Genomic DNA, 19,753 nt, shown 5'->3' on the forward strand with positions numbered 1-19,753 from the left:
AAGCTAAAAACAAACTCAAAACAACTAACTAAACTGATATGCCAGTTATAATGAGATGCCACCAATATTAATGAAGTTGCATTAATGAATGCAAATATAATTAATTTATGTCACACATTATACGACTTTCTAGTGACCAGCAGAGTATGAAGCAATGCAGATGTTAAGTTCTTCCTACGTGCCCCTGAAGGAGCAACCGAAGAAGCTTCTTCATTTCAGACTAGCTCAGAGACACAGCGACTTCAAACAGCGAGGTTCCAATTAAAATCTGACTTAGTTCAACCCAATCATGGTTAATTTAACACAGATTCTTTGGAAATAGAAGAGAACTATTTAGTCAGACATAAAAGACACACACAACAAAAACATTAGCAGAACTGATCATCAAATTCATCACTGTTCAGGAGACATACAAATAGATTTGCAACAATGGACGGGACACAGGTGGGTGATAAACACAGAAGCTCACAGGGATGGGATGGAGCATTTCGGCTATCAAGGGATAAGTTTGGGTTGTTCTCCTTGAAACAGAGATGGTTGAGGGGGAACCTGAGAGAGGTACTTAAAGATTATGAGAGGTCTGAACAGCATGGATAGTGAGCAACTTAGTTGAAGGGTCAATAACAAGGGGACATAATTTTCAAGAGAAAGGCAGAAAGTTTGGAGGGGATTTGACAAAAAGGTTTTTCACCTAGCAAATGTTGGGTTCTGAAACACACTGCTTCAGGGAGTTGTTGAGGGGGGAACCTCAATTTTTTAAGCACTACTTAGATGAGCACTTGAAATGTCAGATCTTTCAAAGCTAAGTGCTGGAAAGTGGGACTGGTGTAGATTTTGGTTAGTTCAGTTGGTGTAGACACAATGCATCAAAAGGCCTCTTCTGTACTGTACGATTCTAGAATTCTACATGGAGTAATTGAGCATATTTCTCAGCCATGTGATGAAAGTACAAGCTTTATTTCCATTCTTTACTTGAGAACTGGTCCAAATTCCTCTTAGTCTTTAATTCTTTAAGATCCTTGCAAATAATTTGAAGGCACAACATCATGTTCATGTACATGAAAGGAAAAAGCCTCTCATAGCCTCAGGCCAAACTCAAACACCTCATCACCCCTGCTCCCCCGCTTGTAAAAAGCTCCCAGCCTCATTTCTGATGAAGGGCTTTTGCCTGGAATATTGATTTTCCTGCTTCTCAGATGCTGCCTGACCTGCTGTGCTTTTTCAGCACCACTCTAATCTTGATACTAATCTCAAACATCTGCAATACCTCCCTCAGCCATACTCAAATGCCTGACAGCCCAATACGCAGTGCAGTATCAATTATAATATTAGCAATATGATAGTATATTTTAACATATCAGAAATCATCAAACCTGAATGCAATAAACAATAGATTATCCACTTTCTCTAGTAATACTGTTTGAGAGGCAACTGACCAGCATTCTCAAAGAACCTCTGTTTTTCTTACAATAGTGTTGTGGCATCACGAACATCCACCCAAGGGTGCAAATAGGACTCAATTGAACATTTCAATTTGAAGAATTGCTGGCTGGTCTCTCACATTCTGTTAACATGAGGTAATCTCAAACTCTGCTGCCCATGTTTTAGTTCAGAGCATGTTCCATTTCTTTATTATCCATACTTGCTGACCTGCATTGGCTTCAGGTCAAGCAATGTTTTAAATTTTAAAATTTTCATTCTCATTTTTGAATCTGTCCCTGGCCTTCCCAGTCTCTGGAATTTCCTCCAGCCCTGCAACACTGTGATATCCCTGCTCTCCTCCAATTATGTTCTACTGATTCTGATCACACAGCCAATGGTGACCAAGTTTCAGGTGGAGCTGTTCAGATCTTAAGTTCTGGATACACTTTCTACCCTTTTTGCATCTCATTTCAGACAATACTTACGATGGAACTCTTTAACCAAGCTGTTGTCCCTCTGACCTAGTAAATTTGGAACATCATGTTATGGCTGTACAAGACAATGGTAAGGCTTTATTTGGGGTATTGCATATAGTTCTGGTTGCCCTGCTATAGGAAAGACATTATTAAACTCGGAAGGAAGCACAGAAGACTTATAAGGACATTACTGAGGCTGGAAGGTTTGCATTATAATAAGATGCTTGACATGCTGGGATATTTTTTCCCTGGAGTGGAGGAGGTTGAGGGGTAACCTTATAGAGGTCTATAAATTCTTGTGAGGCATGAATAAAGAGAGTAACCAAACTCTTTTGCCCAGGGTAGGGGAATCCAAACCTAAAGGGCACAGGTTTAAGGTAGTGACAGGAAAACAATTTAAAAGGGACCCGAGGGCAACGTTTTCACACAGAGGGTGGTGCATGTATGGAATGAGTTGCCAGTGGAAGTAGTAGAGGTGGGTATAATTTAAAAGATCTTGATCAAATAGGTCATTGAGCTGAGCAATTTAATTTGGATAAATGTGAGGCATTGCACTTTGACAATACAAATAAGAGCAGGACTTATATTAGTAATGATAGGACCCTGGGTAGTGCTATAGAACAGAGCAACCTAGGGGTTCAGATACATAATTCTTGGAAATTTGCATCAGTGATGGACAAGGTAGATAATAAAGCATTTAGCCCTATTGCCTTCATATCTCAGAATTTTGAGCATAGGAGTTGGGATGTCATATTGAGGTTATACAGGACATTGGTGAGGCTTCTTCTGAAGTGCTGTAGATAAGTCTGGTCATCCTGTTATAGGAAGGATATTATTAAGCAGGAGAGGGTTCAGAGAAGATTTACCAGGATGTTGCTGGGAATGGACGTTTTGAGTTATAAAATTAGAATGCAGAGTCTGGGACTTTTTTCACTGAAGTGTGGGAAATTGAAGGGTGACCTTTATTAAGGTTTATAAAATCATGAGGGGCATAGATATGGTGAATGACAAGTGTCTTTTTCCTATGATCGGGGAGTTTAAAACTAGGGGACATATTTTTAAGGTGAGAGAGGAAACATTTAAGAAGGACATGAGGGGCAACCTTTTCTTTACACAGAATGGTGTGTGTGGAATGAATTGTCAGAGTAAGTGGTGGATGCAGGTATACTTGGATATGTTCATGAATAAGAAAGGTTTAGAGGGATATGTGCGAGCATAGGCAGGTGGGATTACTTTAATTGGGAATATGGTCGATGTGGACGAGTTGGGCCGAAAGGCCTGTTTCTGTGCAGTATGTCTCTGACTCCACCTCCTAACATGGCTTGGTATAATACTTTTCTAAAATAAAACACAGCAAATTCCCTAGGAGGCTTTCCTACATTAAAAGGTGCTATTGGAATACAAGTTCCTGTTAAAGGTGGCACCTCTGACAGTGCAGCACTCCTTGACTATGGGACTGGAAAATCAGGTTGGATTCTGTGCTTAAATACAGCTTGCAACCAATTTTCAATACATGAGGAAATGAGAGGCAAACAAGAAATACCCAACAAATAGAAACCAGCATATAGATCAATTTAAGAAGATCTCTGATATCCAAGCTATTACATACATCCAAATTGCAGGTTGGCTTCTTTGCTGATAATGGTTCCATACTTGTTTGTTGCGAGACACTGGTACTTGCCACGGTCCTTGACTTCTTCTGGGTTGTTAATAACGAGGTTACCACCAATCATATTGTAACGAGTATCATCCACATTAATGTCTCGGTTATTTATTTTCCAGCTATATATGAAACATAAAATGATTTCTATATGTAATTCAAGAGAAACAGTGGCAAGTCTTGAACCCACAAGATATTCACTCAGTTATATTTGACACAGTGGCATTCATGATAGGAAACATGGATACAAAGGTAAATCAAGACCATTCTAGTACTCACCTGGCAATCAAATGATAACAATAGGGAACAGGAAAAGTAAAAATGAATACAAAGTGAGGTTTATTAGGTTTGACATACTTTCTAATATGGATAAAAGACACATGGAACAATATTCCTTGATCATTCTAAAAGACAGGCATGTATACAAAACAGAAAGCATTGTTTTTACCTGTAAGTTGGGGGGGGATTTGCCCGAACCCGGCAGTTTAGAGACACTTTTGCCTCCTCGGACTCTTTTGGGTAGATTGTAGGTAGTGGTTGCTCTTCAAACACTGGTCCATGTTGCCTACTGTCTTCTGCAAGTATAAAACATACCTATTATAGCCAGAGACTGCACTTGTATGAAATACCATGGCATGTCCTATAAATCTAAATAGAACTCCAAACAGTTCAGTGCAGGTCTTATCTCCTGGATCCACTGGACACCATGTGCCAATGGGCTCCTTCCATGCACTAGATTTCCATGGTTTAACATGATTCTGTTACTGTTTTTATTACCTATTTTGATTAGCATCAATGACATATTGTCAGTTCGCCACCTTTCCTATGACACATCCAGTTTCACTTTTCATGGAGTCACATGTATTGAAAGAGCTCAAACAGATAGTGAATGTAACTCTTCATTCAGTACCCCCAATATTCCTCCAACACTGGATGCAATGTTAATTCTTCCTGATGCCATCTTCCTCAGGCTCATCCTTCTATATTACATTTACCACACATCCTCAGAACCCATAAATCAAGCAATTATTCAAGACATATGGTGAGCTGTAATACTTTTAAAAAGGTTCAACTGCTTCAGATGGAACAAGTTAGTCTTTGTCCTTAGCTTCTCAAATGCTGCAATTTAAACATTTCCATTATCTGCCCATGTTGGTCTGACAAACTGGCACTTGTGTCCCATAACCTGCACCTCTTAAACATGTCACTCAATCTTTCAGTTATTTACTTTGTCAATTTGTTACAATGTCCTCAAGGCAAATAAAGCCACACTGGGAAACCCCTGGTGTCATTCAGTACAAGTGTAGCAACCATGAGACAAATGTTGACAGACGCTGGGATAAAATGATACCAGATACCAGGTAGACCATACCACATACTGTTAATTGTTGATTTTCAAATGGTTAGAGCTTGCATTAGTTTCTATGTTAATTCAATGTATTTAATCTTTATTACACAGATAATAAAATCATTCCTGCTAAATTGCTATTGATTATGTGCATTTTCAACATACGGTCAATGTATTGTATTTGATAACGTCAATACTAAATTATTCAAGTAATGTATCTTAGAACTCAAAGTCATAAATTGGACAAGCAGTTCAGAGTAGACTCAACTTTTTAATAGATTTATGGAAGATTTACATCCAATTAGAAAGACAATCTGCAATCAATATTTGAAGAGAATGCCCTAACAACAATGAAGCCAGACTTTCATCCGTGTTAATACAAGAACATGAATTCAGAGTACATTAAAGATCCCTTACAAGTTAGATTAGTTTACTAGAGTCCTCCAAAGTTCAGTAGCTTTCATTTTAACATTTCTGACAGATCCAACATTTGACCGAAGTTGGTCTACTGAAGGTAGGGCTTCAGATAACAAGTATTCAATTGCCCCCTGTAGAGAAGATAGCAGATGGAGCTGAGGCCACTCTATCCTTGATTTGACAGCATTTGCCCTCTTCTGCACGGGTGCCACAGGTTCAAAAGGAAGCCGCAATTAGTGAACTGATCTGACAGCTTTGTTGGCAGAAGGTGGGAAAGTGAAGCCGTCGGAATGAAGTTATTGGAAACCCTGCTGCTTCAACTTGTATGATGAACACCTCCAGCTAGAACAGCCAGCAGCACGAGTATATGGCATCCTCGGTGACAGTCCTGTCTCAGTTTACCATCTTTCTGCTTGTATCAAAACCCAATTCCTATCTACAATCATAACTAATATTTACACAATAGAAATACAATCTAAATTCATATCAACCATCTGAGCAATGTGAAACAAGTTTACAAAACTGCCTCACTTGATATCAGGTCTAACACATCACCGGGTAGCAGTGATATGTGCTGCTTGAGTTTTAAATTTCTGGATAAATGTGAATGTTTTCTGTTTCTTTCCTACCTCTGCAGTAACTAGTTATTCATCAGGACATTCTTTTTCGCTCTAGCTAAATAACCAACAGTTTGAAACGTAGATGGTTAGATGACAATATAACCAGTGCCTGAACAACCCAGAATGTTGTTCGTTTTTTTATAATATATCTATGAAAAATCATCTTTGCAACAAGAGGCACCATCCAAAATTGCTGTTAGCCAAGCACCTGCACACATTTAGTCAAAGCCAACCCGTAGCCCGAGAACTACCGGTCGAGCTCTGAGAGATGAAATGAGATGCTTTAATTGGCGTTAACCAAAAATGGATCACGGTCAAGCAGACAATCTAAGCTAATGTGCTCACATCACAATCACTGCTTAGGCAAGTTGTAAACCCTATTTAAAATGGACAGATGACCAGCCATATTACAACAGCAGACACTGATCACTGCAACACAGTGCTAATCTATTGCCATCAGCAACAGCCATTTCTGGTTTTAAATTTCTTCAAGTTTGAGATCATTACATTTCTTCAATCAACAACTTGTTCCAATGAAGAATTTTGTCACTTTTGCTTTTCACACAGCCGTTCTAATGAGCGAATGGTGTGCGCCTCATTATCACTTTGGCTGTGAATTTTATAAGATCCTCTATGGGATGTCCACTCTGCTTATCTATACTTTCAACTTTTTTAAATCTCATGCAGGACTTAAGAGAATTTCCTTTTAAATCCTGCTGTGTTCATGGATTATTTAATGTTCTAATACTAAGACACTAGACGAAACAAGTGACAAAAATCAATGGAAGGTTCTATCTTAAGTACTCCCTCATCATTAGTGACAGACCTGCCTGCAGAAAATCTCTATCTTGGAATCAGTTCAGACACAGAACTTTTTCACCCCCAGAACCAATTCTGCATCGGCAAAAATGAGAGTTCCAGCATTATGTTCAAGAAAGACAGTATGAAAATTCCCTACAGCCGTAAGCATCCCTGAAACAAACTGTTTGATAATGCTGCCTAGTTTGGTAACTCTATATTGACCCATGAATGACCTGGCCCATGCTTTGATTCTTATGGTAACATGACAGTTTCTGTAGGCTCGTAACAACTAGGGATTAGTTTAAGTAAGAAAAGCCTACATTGATTCTCTTTGCTTTATCATGAAAGCTCCTGAGGCAATCTCTGGATGGAGGAGATTAATAATGTATTCTCAGATCGTAAGAGTTGGGTTATTGGTCTAAAGATATGATTCTTGCTTTTGGAGATGGTGCAAAATAACTATGAGAGGTCATGGGTTCAAACCCCAGATGAGATCACACCTTGCCATCAATAATTACAAGATTCAGGGAGGATGCTTTCCCTTGTTAGGAGGTCTAGAATCAGGAACACAGTCTGAAGAGATAAAGGGGAGATAGGACTGAGATGAGGGAACATTTCTTTACTCCATTAGTGGTGAGCCTGTGAAATTCTCTACCACAGAAGGCTACGGAGGCCAAGTCACTGAATATATTCAAGAAATAGATAGATTTTAAAGGTTTCTAGGAGTATGGGGAGAAGCCGGAATCTGGCATTGAGGTAGGGGATCAGGAATCATAGTGAATGGTGGAGGTGACTGAAACGCCTCCTCCAGCTACAAGGTTCTATGTTTCTATAACAGAAGTATCTCAAAAGGAATGATGAAATGTGAAATAACTACAGGTTTATACTCCCAAACTATTCAGTTTATGAGCTAAAATCGCACTGCGCAATATTAAGATAAAATTCAATGCCATTAGTATGAAATTGATTAATTCCTTGTTATTTTAACATTCAGGGAAATTGATACCAATACATTAAGTGGGTGCTTATATGCAAATACCAGTCCTTTGCACTCAATAGCAATTTTCAGTAATTGTCATTCCAAGTTTGAGGATGTTGTGATAAGACTTAGTGATGCTTTGCACTGACAAAACAGGATGTGAAAACCAAAATTTACTTAATCAATGAAACCAGGAGTGAAAATTGGAAGCACTCATATATACTGGCTTTCATAATGGAGCAAAGTGAGATCTGGTCAAAGGCTGCCATAAAAGCTTGACCTTATCACCATCACTCCCTGCTAAGGTTTTCCACATATGTTCCAGGTATACAAACACACACACGTACGTGTGTCATCATGGGAAACCCACTGAGATACCCATTAAGCCTCTTTTCAGAAAAGGGGGGAAATAGCTCAACAAACCACACACCAATCAGATGGTAACCTATCCCTGAACTGAAGACTCCAGTGGCAGAGCCCCTGCCTCCTAACAGTGCTACTGGGGCAGGCTGTACATGCTGCAAGGTCAACAGCCCCCAATTCCCAGGATCACGCAGTGACCCAGGTCACAGATAAGCAATGTGAGGGCTATGGTTTCCGATGGAGGGGGGAGCCACAGGGTGAAGGGGGAAATAGCTGGGTTAATACCAGTAGCCATGCCCAGCTGAAAGCCTCGAGCGGTCACTAATTGTCCACTTTCAGGTCTCAACTGGCCAGTCAGTAAGAAGGTCAACCAAGGCCAGAGCTCGAGGACATCAATGGGGGGTTGGTCTCTCTCTCTCTCTCTCTCTCTCCTTTGATGAAATAAAAACGGGAATGCTCTGTTCTCATAATCCCCGGTGGTAGCCACCTGGCTCACTCCACTTGACCAAGCAAACTGACATGATGATTTCACACAAAGGATTGAGCTACATTCAAATGGATCAAAGCGCTGAGCTCAACTGCAAGTTTAATGAGGCTGGCACATAATGTGACATTTGTTTTCACACACTCAGAGTGGAGAACCTGAAGCAGCTACATTGATGTCATGGAAGACAAGTGTGAGAACAGATTAAAGGGACAGAGCTTCAAGGGAAGAAGGAATAATTGACAATCTTTTACTTTGGTTTGAAGAACAATAGCCAGTGGAGCTTTTCATCATTTTCATCCCTAGTAATAACAAGCACTTCACGTAATGGCACAGTTCAGTCCAAGTTACATTTCACAATATTCATAAAACTTCCTCAAACTTCCTCAACAGACAGTTCATGTTTTAGTCACATCCGTTCCCACAGCACATTCTGGCCACCCTTCGCATACACAAACACATGAGCTGTACTCAGCTTTTACCATCACTGAGTTTGCAAATTGTCACATCATGTTCAACAACAGTGTCCTTATCAGGCAAGTTTACAATCCTGCCTTTCCACCTGAGGGTCCACTAAGTGTCTCCAATTTACATGTATCTCCATGCCAATCAATCTAACATGAATTCAGCATCCCACTGACTCATCTTAACAATACTTCTTGCATGAATCTATGCTGACCTCATTATGCCTACAACTTGGTAAAGCCTGAAAGTTTGGCCCCATTTGTTCACAGTGGTGTCACTGACCAAGTTATTACTGCAAATCCACATCTGGCACAAGTGTAAAATAAAGTTACTGTAATGTTGTATATCAGAACCTACCTGTCTAGAACTCATTTGCAGCAATTCCCTCTTAGTCAATATAAATGAACACTCTGTCCATTTAAATACTGTATAGCCTGGAATTCTACTTTTTCCATAACACCGGGGACATTTGTTTACTAAGTAAGCTCACAGACAGCTAGTATTACATTTTCCCTGTTGCGTCTTGAGAAAGTTCATTCTTCCAATACTGAATGCAACTTCAGTATGTAGGCTGCTGCACTGCATGAACGTCCAAGTCATTAATTGCCTTCTCAACTTTCAACCAGCCATGGCTCATTAGACCCGGAACTTGTGCAATCACAACAAACCCTGAGGGGTTTGGGGGCAGCAGATCTGCTTGACTATGCATTGATTTTTCATTGGAGATGTTGGAACGATCTCAACTTGAGTTTAACAAGAACCAGAAGATCCAACAAACACAAATCATTCACCCCCTTCACCCCAAACAGAAGTTTGGAATTGGATGTCACCTGTCTGAAAGCAGTGTGCACCAGTCTCAATTTGAGCTTGTTTCATTCCTGAGTCATATTAAGACCTCATTCCTGAGGTACAGCTGCCACTACGCTGTCTTTGGGGTTAAAAGTACAACTCCACTCAGCAAGTAAGCAAAATCAATTCCTTTACTTTGCTCAATCACGTCATTCTGCAAACAGTCAGGCTTTAATACCACCTCCCTGTCCAATCTCCCAGCGAGTTAGTCTACTTCTAGATGTCCCAACATCAATATCCAGTTGTCAGGTCATAAATGTTGAGCCATCAATGCACAAACTGTGACATGTTGACTACACATAGTGCACTGGTCACTAATGGCTGAAATAAGATCTCTTGAAAATACAGGAAATACATTGGGCTTTGAAGTTCAGAATTTATATCAGAACTAACCTATAGCCTAGAGTTACTTCAAAGCTGTAATCTAATTTTACGGTTGACAGCACAATTGTAAGGAGATCAAGCTTTTCTCTTGAGGTTTATGGTGTCAATGAAATCCTTGTTCATATCACTGCCTGGTAATCACTCCTGCAAAACAATTATTCTCTACTTACATGCTACACGGGGAGTCTTATATTTTATGTTTGGACAGCACAAACAGCCGATACTTTGGAACTGTAATGCCACACCAATATTATAATATAATATTCATGTCAAAAGTCAGTTAATTATGAACCAACACTCTGTTCTGACTGTACAGGCATAGTTCACAGAAATAAACAGTCATTATCACCGAGTCTCTGCCAAGTAACCGGCTAGGTTATCCAATTAAAATTCCAACCTAGGGGGAGGTACCGTATTCAGTGCATCTTCAAAGAAAGGATGAACAGAAACCTTGAACTCCCTCTGCAAAAGATTGTGCATTTGGAGGCAATTAAAGCTTTCGAGAATGAGATTAGTAGGTCTGAATTAAGTCAGGGTTTCAAGGCAGATGGTACAAGGTAGGGAAAGTGTAATTCTGCCAAAATCAAGTCCAGTGATTGAACATTAGGTCCACATTGTCAGTGAGACAATGTTATAATGAGACTCTTTCAAAAATATCAAGCCAACAGCCTGAATAAAATATCCAGCAAAATTAAGACAATAATTCAAATAAATTAATTTTTATTGCTTCCAATGATAGAATTATGAATATAAATGTACAGTTGGAAACTGAATGGATGAACACATGTTGAAGAGATGAGTCACCGTTAGCTGCTTCCATTTACCCTTTGCTCAACGACGGATGTTCTGAAGTCACACTTGCAGCAATTCATTTTTCGTTGACTTCCAACCACTTCAGCGGTTCTAGTTAGGTGGTGAATGACTGTATGGAAGAATGGCAGTGGCTCGGTCTGAGTGGTAGCAGCTTCATCAACTGCTAAAAGTCTTGAAAGGATTTGGATTTGCTACACGGGCCAGTATTGCATTCTCTCTGTGGTATCTTCTTGGGTGTTGATATTAAGTCATGCTTTGATGTCGATAGCATCCAGCTTCTTCCTGGCATCATTTACATCGGTATTCTATTATATTCCACAACTCTCTCGTGTTCAAACATCCTCCATGGCATCTGTCAGCTGGTATCTCAAAGGCAGCAGTCGGAGCCTACGTCCAGGCGTGTTCAGAACCATTAATTATCACTTGTTGCCAGCTCAACCCCATCTGTAGATATCCTCTTCCATGCTATGTTCATTCACACAAACATTTGTTTCATACAATTATTGAATTCTACCTGGAGGAGTCTGTGTGTAAACATGTGTGGGTCCCTATCAACCATTAGCAGTAGGAACTACAAACCCCAGATCAGGATACTTTGAGATGCATCATCAGGAGTGCTATAGACACCTTTAGACCTGAGCAAAAGACCAATGTGAAAGAGAAAATGAAAAGGTGGATAGATCCAATTGTTCTCAGCAGTAACCAGGTATTCTCCTGCACACACTATGGAAGAATTTGCCAGTCACACACATGCCTGATTAGCCACCAATGGATACAAACTTCCTAAAATCGTCATCAGTGAATAAATGCTAAGAAGGGGAGACAAATTTAAGTTTCTTCAGGAAAGCTGTCATCCACGTGAAGATTTGTCATTCCGTTGATTAGTTCAGCATTATAGTCATATTTGAAAATCAACATGATGCCTTGGTCAAGAGCTGGAATTTTTGAAGTCTTGTCGCTAATTAGGTAAGTGCATTTGATGTTGCCACCTTGTGTTACTCAGTTCTCTGGGGGTCAGGGTGGGGATGGTGCTGCAGGGGAGCTGGGAGGCAGAAGGTGGCCTTCCACAGTAGGTTGCTCTGTCTGAAATATTTGGTGACATTCAGTATGAGTTCATGATGGAAACAAGCTTTGAAGGTGATGATGCGATCCAGGCTTTGACTTGATTTATGGTTTGTGGTTTTAGATATAGATGATGCAAGCAGTATGGTTTGGTGAATTTTCCAATGATGAGTGGAATCAGTTTGTGTAGACCAGTTTTGTCACAGCATAGAAGGCCTGATGCTCTCTGCTTACAGTGGCTTGCTAGTTTATAAATCTTGCTAATCATCTTTTTCCAGCTCTAACCTCTGTGAGACACTGGTATTTCCATGTACTTGGCGTAAATGCCTCTTGGCTTGAGCTTGCCTAACAGGACCAGTTACAGGCACACCCTTGACCCTCTGCTGGGTGAACCACGCTTATACAGCCCTGCCAAGAACCAGCCAAAAGCTCAGGGTTATCAGTGACTCCATTGTAGTGGGGTACCAGTGTACAATCTTACTGTTTTTAAGTAATGCGGACAGTCACAAAAGCCTAACAGTTAGAAGTAAAGGTAAGCTCTGCCATTCAATGCGATTATGGCTGATCATGGGATTCAACTTCTACTTCTGCCCTGCGCTCCATTTCCCTGATTAAGTGAAAAAACAGAAATCTGTTTCTTCTATACTTAAAAATGATCAATGAAGACAAATCCACATCTCTCAGGGGTAAAGAATTTTGAAGATTCACAACCTATCAAGTGAAGAAATGGCAACTCACCTCAATCCTGAATGACCACTCTCTCATCCTGAGGCACTGCTCCTGTATTCTAGATTTCCTGGTCAGGGAAGCCACAGATCAGTCTCTCTTCCACTGACCCCTTTCAGAACCTCATCTCTTCAATGAGATCATCTCTGCTAATCTCCAAAGGTTATAGCCCCGGAGATTTTTCAGTGTTTCCTGCCAATTGAAGACTTCCAGAAATAAATTACTTCATCATTGGCCTTGCTTCAAAGAAAGAGGGGGAAAATTCAGGGCATTGGAAGCCAACCTGCTAATGCATCAGACAGCAACATGGAGACAGACCCCCTATACTGTTTAAACCCCTTTAAACATCATGTCTCACAATAAACAGCCTGAGTGAAACAGTCTGCTCAAATTGTTTTGTCATGAAGGCATGGCGATTGATGGGATCTTTCAAAAGAATTGGCAAGGCCATGAATAAAAGGAATGATATCACAAGAAGAATGATCTGGAATATGGTGTTTCTTCAGTGATTTCAGAATTCTGTACAGTGTACAGAAAAATGACTGCTTTTTGATGAATATTTCAAGATTTTTTTTTAAGTATCCTTATGGAAGACCCATAGTTAGCCCGGCAACATTGGACTGGAATGAAAAATATCAGGAATTTGGATGAGAGAAGTCCAAGTGTTGCTGGCATTCATTATTATGCTCAGCCACTTACAAGCTGGTATAATATTCAAAATAATAAAACTGCACATCTGCTTAGGTTTACAAAGTTCCCAGGCTGTCCTTGACACAACCTGGGTAATTCTTTCCCACGCCTACGACGAAACAAGAAAATATTGGAGTTACTTTCTTTTCTCAAGCCAAAGTTGTCCAGTTGACTCCATGGTTCAACTCTACAATGCAGAGAACTCTACAAGGCAATAGAACAGGAGCTTAGCTCCCAATGAATCCTGGCATGGAATACCAAGATGTCAGCTTGGCTGTAAATGAAGAATTTAATTCATCATATTGCAAACATTACAGGAAGAGTGCGCGACTCTAATCGAATATCTAATTAACCAAACATCAATAAGTCAAGTGGACTTAAAACCCAAATAACTACTGACATTCGCTTGAGAAGAGTTTGATTGCTGACGATGTCTGCCGCACAATTCACTCAACATGAAAATGAGAGGAAAATACTTCAGAAGTTGAAAGTCTGAAAGACAAATGATAAGTTCTGGAAATACTTGACAAGTCTGTGGCAAGAGAAAAACAGTCACACCAGACCCAAAATGTTAGCTCTGTTATTCTCCCAAAGACACTTTCAGACCTGTTGATTACCTCTGGCACCTAAATGCTTTTAATCATCAAATGTTGCCACTGTCACCAACAATTCTGGAAATTCACATTTTCAGTAATGTTGCCCCTTCCACACTTAGGAGGACGGGGGAAGTATTGTCTGTAATTTGTTGATATTTGCATGGCAAACTTTGCTATTAGCTGTTTCAAAAGTGATCATGGAGCATTCAAATGTTTCAGCAAGAGCCCTGTGCTCAAAAGTGCTGAAGGAACTGGGATAAAATGGAGGAACATTTCCTATATGGTGGTTTTTGCTAGATATATTGGAGAAATTTGACATTTCGGGGAGAAGCTGATGAAGGGCTTCTGCCCAAAACGTCGATTTTCCTGTTCCTCAGATGCTGCCTGAGCTGCTGTGCTTTTCCAGCACCACTCTAATCTTGACTCAGATCTTCAGCATCTGCAGTCCTCACTTTTGCCTATGTTGGAGAAATTTGCCCATTGCCATGGAGAAAACATCTGCCATGGAAAAAACATCCACCAAACAAGAAACAAATATTTAATCAACTGAAATATCATCAACTGTTTAAGAATACCACATTTATTATCATGTACAATATAGTCATCTCATTTATGAAAAAGTCCTTATTATTCATTCACAAGATGCGGATTGTCACTGGGCCAGCATATACTGTCCATCCCTAATTGTCCATGAGGTGGCGAGCTGCCTTCTTGAACTGCTCCAGTTCACATGGTGGAAGTACATTCATAATACCTGTTGGGGTGGAACTTCCAACAACAATGAGGGAACACAGTATTATTTCCAACAAAAAACAGAAGTTGCGGGAAAGGTTCAGCAGATCCGACAGTATTTGTGAAGAGAAATCAGACTTAATGTCTCGGGTCCGGTGACCCTTCTAAAGAGACGTTGATCTGATTTCTCTTCGTAGATGTTTCTAGCCCAGGTGAGCTTTTCAAGCAACTTCTTTTTTTTGTTTCTGATGTACAGTTTTTGTTTTACGATTTTTTTTTGAAGTTATATTTCCAAGTCAGGATGGATAGTGACTTGGTGGGGAACTTACAGGCAGTGGTCTTCCCATGCATCTGTTGCCTTGGAGGCTGAGGGGTGAGCTTATAGAAGTTTACAAAATTATATGGGGCATGGATAGGGTAAATAGGCAAAATATTTTCCCTAGGATCGGGGAGTCCAGAACTAGAGGGCATAGGTTTCGGGTGAGAGGGGAAAGATATAAAAGAGACCTAAGGGGCAACTTTTTCACACAGAGGATGGTACGTGTATGGAATGAGCTGCCAGAGGAAGTGGTGGAGACTGGTACAATGGCAACATTTAAGAAGCATTTGGATGGGTATATGAATAGGAAGGCTTTGGAGGGATATGGGCCGGGTGCTAGCAGGTGGGACTAGATTGGGTTGGGATATCTGGTCAGCATGGACGGGTTGGACTGATGGGTCTGTTTCCAAGCTGTACATCTCTATGACTCTAAATGGCATGTGTCGTCATGAATTTTAAAGGTTGTGTCTAAACGATGTTCGTGATTTTATTCTTTCAAATTTGCTGAATGTTTGCTTAGCTCACAGCTTTTCAAACCAAGGGACTAGTGAAAAGGAAAGCACTTTTGGAAGACTGCATACAATTTTAGTCTCCCTACAGCAGAAAGATGTTCTTAAACTTGAAAGGATGCAGAAGTGGTTTACGAGGATGTTGTCAGGGTTGGAGGGTTGGAGCTATACGGTAGGGCTGATTAGGCTGGAACTGTTTTCCCTGGCTGAGGGTGATCCTATACAAGTTTATAAAACCATGAGGGGCATGGAAAGGGTGAATAGCCAAGTCTTTTCCCCAGGATAAGAGAGTCCAAAGTTAAAGAGCATAAGTTTAGGTGAAAGGGCAAAGATAGAAAAGGGACCTAAGAGGCAGCTCTTTCACATAGAGGGTGGCATGTGTATGGAATGAGTTGCCAGAGGAAGTGATGGAGGCTGGTACAATTACAACATCTAAAAGGCATCAGGATGGGTATATGAATAGGAAGGATTTGGAAGGATATGGGCCAAGTGCTGGCAAATGCGACGAGATGAATTTAGGATATCCAGATCAGCATGAATGGTTAGAGTGAAGGGTCTGTTTCCATGCTATCCAACTCTACGATTCTTTCATTTCAGTTGAACTTTCTGAAACTGAGAAGGTATTTTCAAGGTTGTTTATTTGATCATTATCAGCATATTCCCATATTGACTGACTTGTCAACATCTTAGGTTTCATCTCTGAATGCACAAACATGGAGAAAATTTGGGCAAGGGAAATCCTTCACAACATGAGTGCTCCCCGACCCACAAAAATGTGGAACCAAATGTTCAGCAGAAAACTCATCCATAATCTTCTAATATAACTTAAACATTTGTTTTCCAAAGCTTGCATTTCTTTTGAATGTCTGGTATTGTACTTTCAAAGTTAGTTATTGAGAACCCGAAAGTGTGCCTCAGCTTGCAGAGGAATCCCCTGAGGTGTTTTTCCAAGAAGTGCCTCAACAGCTTTAGAGACATGTGTACTAGTGTGATGAAAGGTTTCCTTTATTTATTTTTATAGAAATGTGTTAATGTAAGGTTTTTTTAGATTGCATTTCAAACAAGTGGCTTATGATTACTGGAATATTTTACAAAAGGGTTTTAAAGTTAATGAAAGTCAGTCTTTTTGGAATCATAAATTTAAAACCATTATATGTCAGAAAGAGTAGGTGACTGCAAGAACCCCTGGAGTGTTAATGAAAGTTTATTAAAATCCTGAGGGGTTTACAACATCCAAAGGTGAATTGGCCATGCTAAGTTGCCCATAGTGTTCAGGAATGTGTTGGTTATGTGCATTAGATTAGATTAGACTTACAGTGTGGAAACAGGCCCTTCGGCCCAACAAGTCCACACCGACCCGCCGAAGCGCAACCCACCCATACCCCCACATTTACCTCTACCTAACACTACGGGCAATTTAGCATGGCCAATTCACCTGACCCACACATCTTTGGACTGTGGGAGGAAACCGGAGCATCCGGAGGAAACCCACGCTGACACGGGGAGAACGTGCAAACTCCACACAGTCAGTCGCCTGAGTCGGGAACTGAACCCAGGTCTCAGGCGCTGTGAGACAGCAGTGCTAACCACTGTGCCACCATGCCGCCCACTAATGTAGCATAATAGGTTCAGGGAATGGTTCTGGGTGGGTTACTCTTCGAAGGGTCAGTGTGGACTTGTTAGGTTGAAGGGCCTGTTTCCCTAACTGCAGGGATCCTATTCTACAGATTAACGCAAAAAAGGCATTAGCTGTGGCAGAATCTAGGATCGTTAAGTTTGTAAAATTTTATTCAGATGCCTTCTGACTGAGGTTGGAAGCAAATGTAATCTCCAAGAAAATGAGAATTGTTCAGGTGAGTTAAGGACAAACTGGTGACAAAGTGTAGTTTGTGAAATTTCCAGACCAGAAGTGCTTGATTAGAACTCTGCAGATCATTAAAAGACTGAGAAAGTCTAAACTTGTGTCTGGGTGAACATTCAAGGAGAACAGTCTCATAAATCTCAGAACTGGAACTCAGAGAACACAATTGACACAAACCTACAGATCTGATCGGATTTTGATCAATTTAACAATGACAATGTTGGGAAGTAGACAAGTCTTTGCTCTTTTCATGTGCTCTGAAATCGTTCAAATTATTTTACCTTTATTTATTTTGTGCAAAATAATAAGCAAATAGAATTAAAAGAAAACGATCACAGATAATGATCGCACTGAGCTTGTATTTCAAGCTTAGACTAAGGATCCCACATGCCTTACATACTCTACCCGTCAAGTTGGTCAGGACTGCTTTGTATGCATGGATATTACATTGACGTAAAGAGATACACCCACCAAATTGAGAATGCAACGTAAGTTGTAACCTGGGGAGTGCTGCTGAACAAAGAGACCTTGGAGTGCAGGTTCACTGTTCCTTGAAAGTAGATAGGATAGTGAAAAAGGCATTTAGAATGCTTTCCTTTATTGGTCAGATTATTGAGTACAGGAGTTGAGAGGTCATGTTGCAGCTGTACAGGACATTTGTTAGACCACTTTTGGACTTTTGTGTGCAATTCTGGTCTCCTAGCTATAGGAAAGATGTTGGGAAACTTGAAAGGGTTCAGAAAAGATTTACAAGCATGTTGCCAGGGTTGGAGGGTTTGAGCTATAAGGAGAGGCTGAACAGGCTGTGGCTGTTCTCGCTGGAGCATCGGATGCTGAGGCCTGACCTCATAGAGGCTTATAAAATCATAAGGGGCATGGATAGGGTAAACAGACAAGGTCTTGTTCCCTAGAAAGGGGGAGTCCAGGACTAGAGAACATAGGTTTAAAGTGAGGGGGGAAAGATTTAAAAGAGACCTAAAGGACAAATTTTCACAAAAAGGGTGGTACATGTATGGAATGAGCTGCCAGAGGAAGTGGTGGAAGCTGGTACAATTACAACATTTAAAAGACATCTGGATAAGTATATGAATAGGAAGGATTTAAAGGGATATGAGCCAAGTACTGAAAATGGGACTCAATTAAGTTAGGATTTCTGGTCAGCATGGATTAGTTGGACCAAAAGGTCTGTTTCCATGCTGTACATGTCCATGACTCTTTGTGGAAATAACATTGTCAATGACTCACACTTTGCAAACGAGCTAGGACAAGCCAGAATGTTTCACACTGGAACTATAGACCACTCTCTCCTGCTACCCTGAAACCTCCTTCCTCTTTGCTATCAGTGAGTTGCATGTGGAAGCTGTGACTTGCATCTCACTGACAACAAACTGAGAGCCAGGTAAACCACTGTTCTGGCTGCCGGCCTCATTCACTCTTGCAGCATGCACTGCAATGAGGTGCTCTCTCGCTGGGTACAATCCAACTTCTAAGGCATTTTCATTTTTCTTGTTGAAAATATTATGATACCAGTTGATGGCAATACATGACAAATTAAGACCTGGCTTGATAGAATCTAAGTTATACTTTTTTCTTTTTGTTTATGATGGAGTGAACTTTTTAACAACAGACAGTCGATGTAATTTAAACACAAGAAGTTTATGATGCAAAAGAAAACCATGAACTATACTGTACAGGAGCTATTTGAAAAGATCTCACTACAAGTGTCCTCAAATACATTGAACCCTTTTAACCCAAGGACAGGTACTAAGACCTTAGGTAGGAGGTTATTCCTGCCATCTTGCTGAGGGTATTGTTTTGTGGGTATGGCTTTTATTGGCTTCTCTTGAGCAAATAAATGCTAACTCGCTAATGGCACCCATGTCCTACAATTGAATTTTAAATATCTCTGGATTCATATAATATACATTGCTTTCAGTCAATGTCTCTTCCTAAGACTTGGAAACAAATGTCTAACCTAGTTCATTTACTACTTAACACTGTTTCTGTCAACAGCTTGGATGGATGTCTCTCTCTCTCTCTCGGACAGAGCCATAGATTCTGATTCTGACTTGGTGTCCAGCCCTGACTGCTTTGTTTGCTGATAACAATGCCTCAGCTGGAAATGACCTCCTTTTTCTGAATCAATCTGCTTCTTTCTGAGTGAGTTTACTTGTCTG

General features: G+C 40.4%; 1 protein-coding gene across 4 annotated transcripts in view; it reads right to left on the reverse strand.

Moving 5' to 3' along the window:
* cntn1b (contactin 1b) overlaps positions 1–19,753 on the reverse strand; it is a 661,974-nt gene that overhangs the window by 405,428 nt on the left and 236,793 nt on the right. For all 4 annotated transcript variants that reach the window (XM_060839985.1, XM_060839987.1, XM_060839988.1 and 1 more), the window contains 2 exons: positions 4,007–4,133; positions 3,508–3,680 (listed from right to left, as the gene is read on the reverse strand). In XM_060839985.1, coding sequence (XP_060695968.1) covers positions 3,508–3,680; positions 4,007–4,133 — 300 coding nt within the window. The remainder of the gene's footprint in view (positions 1–3,507; positions 3,681–4,006; positions 4,134–19,753) is intronic.

Source organism: Hemiscyllium ocellatum, chromosome 19 (assembly GCF_020745735.1).
Source record: "Hemiscyllium ocellatum isolate sHemOce1 chromosome 19, sHemOce1.pat.X.cur, whole genome shotgun sequence".
NCBI classification, from domain to species: Eukaryota; Metazoa; Chordata; class Chondrichthyes; order Orectolobiformes; family Hemiscylliidae; genus Hemiscyllium; species Hemiscyllium ocellatum.